We start from the raw sequence: 7,422 nt of genomic DNA, 5'->3' as shown, positions 1-7,422 counted from the left end.
GAGGTATACAAGATGATTAGGGGTTTAGATAGGGTTGACCATGAGAACCTTTTTCCATGTATGGAGTCAGCTATTACGAGGGGGCATAGCTTTAAATTAAGGGTGGTAGGTATAGGACAGATGTTAGGGGTAGGTTCTTTACTCAGCGAGTCGTGAGTTCATGGAATGCCCTGCCAGTAGCAGTGGTGGACTCTCCCTCTTTATGGGCATTTAAGCGGGCATTGGATAGGCATATGGAGGATAGTGAGCTAGTTTAGGTGGGCTTGGATCGGCGCAACATCGAGGGCCAAAGGGCCTGTACTGCACTGTATTCTTCTATGTTCTATGTTTTCAGCTCCCTGAATTTCACTGCCAGGTCTTGGATTTTTCATCACAACTGACGGAAGGATTGCCCAAGGAAAATTAGGCTGGAGGTGGGACTTCATTACCTGCCATTTTCCCACTGCTAATACTTTAACAGCATTGATATTCAGCGCTCTGATATCCAGCATTGCCAGAACAGTGCAAAGGGCTGTGCGAAGGGCAATGCAAAGAATGAAAGGGTTGCCTATCTTAATGCAGCTAATCGCAGAATCAATCTGACTGGATCAGATCAGCGAGGTTACTGAGACAACAGGGTTATAGGCAAATCCTGAAACTTTCAGAAAAAGTTTCTAAGGTTTATATAAAGATTCCTTTGCTACATTCTAACTCTTGCCTGAATATCACCCGAGAATCTGTGTATCTCTATTTTGTCACACTATAGTGCTTGAATCCTTTCTTTTAAATGTTTCTTACTTTTTGAACATATTGTCAGAGAACGCTTTAATATCTGACTCCATAAAACAGCACCCATTCTGCTTAAAAGCTTGTGATAATGGTAACCATCATTCATTATATTTGGTGTACAAACCTTGACTTATTGAGGCTAAACACCAACTCTCTCCTACCTCTTTCTAATTGCCCTTGGAATGTGACTCTCACCCTTACCTAAAACCATTGTATTCAGACGTATCATTGGCCTGTTCCTTTCTTCCAAGTCTCATGTTTCCCAATCCATGCACAGTTCAGTTGTACTGCTTTCCAAAGATCCTCAAAAAGAATTGTGCTGGTCTTTTTCTTCATAGGCAGTCTCTCAGATCTGATAATTATTTATTTTTACCATTCCAGGGTGATAGAATCCTGAGTTTACTAGCCAGCCCAACACTGGATCTACAAATCATACCACAAGTGGGGCAGGTGATGGCCTTGTGACATTGTCACTTTTATGAATCCTGAGAGCCAGATAATGTTTGACCTGGGTTTGAATCCTGCTATAGCAGTTGAATAGAATTTGAATCCAATAAAAATCTGGAATAAAGAGCTGACTAATGATGAACATGAAATTATTGCTAATTGATGGAAGAACACATCTGGTTCACTAATGTGCCTTCAGGAAGGAAACAGGGCCGACATGTGACTCCAGACCCACAGCAATGTGGTTGGCTCTTAACTACCCTTGTGCATTTAGGTATGGGCAGTAAATGCTGGCCTAGCCAGCAATGCCCAAACTTAAGAAAAACAACTTAATGCATGAAGAGCTGGGTGGAATACTTGAGGGTTTTTGCATCATCTATTTGGTGTTTGTGTTTGGGTCTATCTGGATCTCTTGGAGATGTCAAGGTGTTTGGCACATTTGTAAATAATTCTTCTCCAGTTTGTATAGTCTGGGGCAAGAGATTTGCATGGGTCAGTGAGGAAATTGCATCTTCTCTGGGTGATTGAGAGGATATGCTTGACGCATTTACTCTGCCTTCTTGCTAACTAATTGTGCTGATCGGATTTAACGTACAGGGCTTATGTTGGAAGTGTTTCGCCAGGAAATGTTGACAATTTGTGGTTGCTGGGTAGGGGGCAGGGAATGGAACAGAAACTGAAAAGGTTCAGTCCACACAATTTAGCTCAGGGATTGCCATTCTCATAACACAATTATGGCAGAAACGGCCAAATCAAGTTCTGCGTGATGTGAAGTTTATATATGATTTTGCCATGACGATTGTTGTCAATCAGCTAAACAGAATGTCAATCAGACACTGGATGCTGGGGACGTTCACCTGATGGAGGATCCTGATATTGGGGCTCTTGAGTGAGGCTGATGTGATGAGACATTGTAGTTCTTATATTCCCTTTGAGGAAACAATGGATGCCAGCTCATTGTGACCAGGCCATGTTCATTGAATTTTATCAGGAGAAGGAGCAAGGATCCATTGATGTTTGCTTTCCCCATACCTTCATTGCCAATTACACCTTTCCAAATGTTTGTTTTAGCTCCTAATGCAGACATTGAAATTACAAAGGAGTCACAGCTTGTCTGCCTCTTGGATACAGGACAATCACTGATCAATGCTAAAGTAGAATATCACTTTGGCTCAATCAGGAGCTGCGGCGTATACTCTGATCATAATGGTGCACTGCTTCTAGGTTAGGGAGAGCCAAACAACCATGTAGCATTCATTAGCCCAAAGAAGGGCTGACACTGATGGTTACATATCTGACCCATTCATTCAATGAATCAAACTTCATTCATTAGCCCTAAAGGAGGGCTGACTGTGTTGCTGACGTGTCTGACTTGTCATTACCCAGTTTATCTTTCTCCCTGTTTTTGAAGAAGGCTGTACCACTTAGAATGCTCCAGCCCTTCAGATACCATCACTGTGGTCAGAAATCAATTTCTGTCCTTCTTACAGTTACTGAAAATGAGGAAATAGTTAATCACCATTAATTACTGCCAGTCTTTCTAGTATTTCCACTTTATCAATCTTACCCAGCATACTGAAAACCCCCTTGTTTGACGTAGCCTTAAAGATTTTCCTTTTTTGGTGAACAATGATGCAAAGTATTCATTTAATATCTCAGCCCTGGCTTTCTGTCTCCCACAAAACAATAGCATTTTGGTCACAACTCAATCCTTTCATGATTTATATCCCTGTAGAAGACCTTTGAATTTCCTTTATGCAGACCCTAGTCTAATCTTGTATTGTATCTTTGTCTCTTGTATTTCCTTTTTCACTTCTCCTTTACACTTTTAATATTGATCCTAATTTTACTTGTACTATCAAGATGATATCTCTTCTACGCACCATTTTGTTCCAAGGCAAACAACAAAATTTGATGTGATTCTGCCATTGGAAATCATTTATGAAACAAATGATTAAAATATCAGCTGGGTGCACAGTGTGATGTATTCATCCGTACTAAAAGCTAACTACATTAATGCACAGGATTCTCTTTTATGGAGACAAAATGAATTTGTATATATATTACAATTTCTTCAAAAAAATGGGCATGGAGACAACTAATGTCTTAGCAACTTTTGAGAAGATGTGTAGCTCAGGTTGATGAAAACTATATAAGTTAGCTCACTGAGCTGGAAAGTTTGTTTTCAGACATTTCGTCACCATACTAGGTAACATCATCAGTGAGAGTCTTCGGTAAAGGGCTGGTGGTATGTCCCACCTCTCTATTTATAGGTCTTGGTTTCTGAAGGTAGGTGATGTCATTTCCAGCTCATTTTTTCAAGGGAAGGGAGATAGGGTCTAAGTCGATCTGTTTACTGATGGAGTTCTGTCTAATGTCTGCTGCGTTTCCATGGCAATGCACTGACCTATCAGAATCTAGCTGCCTTACCTGAGAATTAAGATGAATAGGTAACTGTTCTTGCTGTATCTCCATGCCAGAGATGGCCCAACAAATCAGCACCCTTTTCTCATAGTGTAGAAGGTACTGACCCTTTGTTCAAGACTATTTTTTGTGGCATAGTTATGAAGGTGCAATATAAATGAGGAAGAGACTGAAACTGAGGATGTGTTCTAAAGGTGACTATTCAGAAATGGGAAGGAATTGCCTTAGCACAACTATTAAGGGATACGTAGGAAAAGATCAATTGACGGCAGTCCCATTCAGCTGGATAATGGAGAAGGTCCATATTGCATCAAAATTAGAGCTGTAGTTTATTATACTATTGCACGATCACTGATCATACTTTGTTCCATGTTAACAACAGAACCTTCCAAAGCTATCTCTGTAATGCTAACTCACAGGTGGATGCTTTATTACTTACTGCTGTATGGGGGGTCAATGTGAATTATCAACCAAAGATAGGACTAAATTTCAAATGTTGCATGGTAGGTCAATATGGTTTATGGTTAATTAGAACAGAGCAGAAAATGGCTAACATTGTAATACTCACAGCATCTGGGGTAGGTAGCAGTGTACAATTTGCTAGATCCAATCCAGAATTTGCAGCACATACAGTTTCCTGGACATCAATGATTATTTCAAAATCCATTGCCCTTCTTCCAAGTCAGTGGCCTAAGCAAAGGGACAGGGTTATATGAATGAAGTATGTTTCAGGTCACACTTACAAACAATGATACAGGGCTTGGTTTTCTTGGCTCTAAAGGAAGTGTGCTGGCTAAAAGAAAAATGACTTTGACATGACATGCCATGCCCAGAAATATCACCCCTCCAAGTTTGCCTTTCCTCAACTTTCATTATTGCAAAAGACAGTAAAAATCCTTGAGCCAACCAACACAAATTATGATGCCAATTAAAAATAAACTTTAGGCCATAAAAAGTAAAGGGTACATTTCTAAACGGGTGAAGGAACAAAGGGACATGGATCCATCTGTGGCGCTAGTGGCAGGACAGGATCAGAGAATGGCACACACAGAATACAGTAAGTCCGTACTGTTACAGTAAAGTTGGATGTCAACAAGCAATATGGTCTGAGTGATACATTGTTTTCTAACAGTTACCCAGGCAAAATAATAGATTTACACCTAATGAAGTGTGTTTCAGCTCACACCGATAAACAATAATGTGACAACAAACAGTGTTGGTTTTGTGTATCATTTGTGTTCTTAGAAAATGACTTGGGACATTTTATGATGTTAAAAGAACTATTCAAACTCAAAATTGTTGCATAGTGGTCAGTTAGAAGAACGCCTTAAAAAATGATTGTAGAGGAGGTGATATGAATTATATGAGTCCAAAATTGAGTAGATTGATTCATTGGTGAATTAATAACATATTCATATGATCAATTTCATGAGTTAATTTTCTTGGTACAAAATTTTGCAGAGCTACGGCAATGTAATGGTTATGTTCCTGGACTAGTAATCCAAAAGTTTGGAAGTTGGGGTTCCTCAACTCTGAAAATGATTAGCTGCTGGAGTCATACAGATGTATAGCATAGGAACACACCCTTCAGTCCAATTCATCCTTGCCGACCAGATGTACTATTTTATTCTCGTTCCACTTCATCATCATAGAATCACCGTAGAATTCCTACAGTGAGGAAACAGGTCACTTGGCCCAAAAAATCCACACCGATCCTCCAAAGAGTATCTCACCTTAACCCAACCCCCTACATTTCCCCTGAGTAATGCCCCTAACCTACACATCCCTGACAACCATCGACAATTTAGCATGGCCAATTCACCTAACCTGCACATCATTCAACTATGAGAGGAAACAGGAGCACCTGGAGGAAACCCACGCCGACACGGGGAGAATGTACAAACTCCACACAGACAGTCGTGTGAGACTGGAGTCACAATGTGAAGCATCATTCATAACTACTGGGCCAGCATTTGGTCCATTTCCCTCTCAACCTCTCCTATTCTAATACCCATCCAAGTACCTTTTAAATGTTGTAATTGTACCAGCCTCCACCACTTCCATATACACACCACTCTCAGCGTGAAAAAGAATCTTCAATCTATTCAAGCTGAATTCTGTTGTCTTTATTAAATAACAAAGAAATAAAATATCAATCTGCTAAAATGTATGAATTAAAGCAGAGGCTCAAATTTATATTGAAGACCATTTCACTAAAAGAATGTTGTAATTGTACCAGCCTCCACCACCTCCATATACACACCACCCTCAGCGTGAAAAAGAATCTTCAATCTATTCAAGCTGAATTTTGTTGTCTTTATTAAATAACAAAGAAATAAAATATCAATCTGCTAAAATGTATGAATTAAAGCAGAGGCTCAAATTTATATTGAAGACCATTTCACTAAAAGGAGTTAATGAAATAAAACAAAATATTTTAGTCCACAATTGTAAGCGAAATAAAATTTCTAGCAGTTACTATATGAATTAAACAGTCTTTGTAATGCAGGTTAAAAAGATAGTCTTAGACAGGAGTTAAATATGAAGACAGAGTATTTGGCCAGTTGGAACTATACATTTAAAAATATGAACAAAAGTCAAAAGATTTGAAAACTTAGCATGGCAGAAGATCAGGATATTATGGGGAAACGTCTTCAACTTGAAACATGAGTTTTGTTTTTCTTTCCCTGTATATCTGAATATTTCCAACAAATGGTTTGGTTTTATTTCAGATTTCCAACATCTGTAGGATTTTACTTTAATTGTGACGGTGAATAGAGTTGGACAGGAGCAATGTCGAGTGACTGGAGTCTGAAATGAACTTGCAGACCCAAAGCAAATCAGCTGCTATTATATCTGTTATAATATTTACAAAATGAATTGCAAAGCTAAGAGTTCTTGTTAAAGAATGAGAAAGAAATAATGATAACAAGATGTTGGACAGAAAATGTAATCATCCATGAGTTCTTAATATGATGTAAAGAGCTGATTGTTCCATTCCAGAGGATATTGACTGAAATATGATATGTCTTGACAATATTTTTCTCGCACTAAAAACCTTCATGCATTCAACAGATTTTTTTTAAAATCACAAGTCAATGAGTACAATAAATCCATGAAATTTAGAGGCATTTACAACTATTATTTCACGGCAACAAGTTATAGATTGCAAAATCTTAATTCAGCTTCGATGCAAAGCCCTTACTATTTTCTTTAATTGTAAGAAGGCAGAACTTACACATGGGTCCCCTAAACCTGACTCATGAGAATTTGAGTTAACAGCCAATGATCAGAATAAAAAAATCAGACTCTAATCATTCCAGAGCTCACCTCACTATTTGCCAGAACAGTAGAAGAGCTGGTCTACAGTAAACTTGAAGAGAAATATTTCACTTGTGTTGTGAATATTTCTATTCCATTCTTCAAAAGGCAATCTAATTGAAACATGCACCATCCTGAGGGTGTTCAGTAGTGTGGGTACCATGAGGTTTTTTCCCCTTCCAGGAATTTGAGGACTCAATTTATAAATGAAGGATCCATCTGTTGAGATGGGGGATGAGGAAATTGTTTATTTTTTTTGCAGAGTTGTTAGTATATCGAAGACTCTTTCCCAATGATAATGAAAACAGGATCATTGAATATTTTTAAGCCTAAATTAAATAGAGTCTTGTTTAAGCAGGGAATCAATGGTTAAAGCTGGTAAACAGAAAAATCGAGTTGAGGCCATAATCAGATTAGCCATGACCTTACAAATGATGAAGCTTGTTTGAGATCCCCAATATC

General features: G+C 38.6%; 1 protein-coding gene across 2 annotated transcripts in view; it reads right to left on the bottom strand.

Moving 5' to 3' along the window:
* LOC122551341 (integumentary mucin C.1-like) overlaps positions 1–7,422 on the bottom strand; it is a 25,179-nt gene that overhangs the window by 12,596 nt on the left and 5,161 nt on the right. For both annotated transcript variants that reach the window (XR_006312076.1, XM_043693075.1), the window contains exon 2: positions 4,208–4,329. Coding sequence is in view for 1 of the 2 variants with exons in the window: in XM_043693075.1 (XP_043549010.1) it covers positions 4,208–4,306 (99 nt within the window). In the remaining variant the exon portion in view is untranslated. The remainder of the gene's footprint in view (positions 1–4,207; positions 4,330–7,422) is intronic.

This window comes from Chiloscyllium plagiosum, chromosome 7 (assembly GCF_004010195.1).
Source record: "Chiloscyllium plagiosum isolate BGI_BamShark_2017 chromosome 7, ASM401019v2, whole genome shotgun sequence".
Taxonomy (NCBI): Eukaryota; Metazoa; Chordata; class Chondrichthyes; order Orectolobiformes; family Hemiscylliidae; genus Chiloscyllium; species Chiloscyllium plagiosum.
This window is presented reverse-complemented; position numbering and strand designations above follow the sequence as displayed.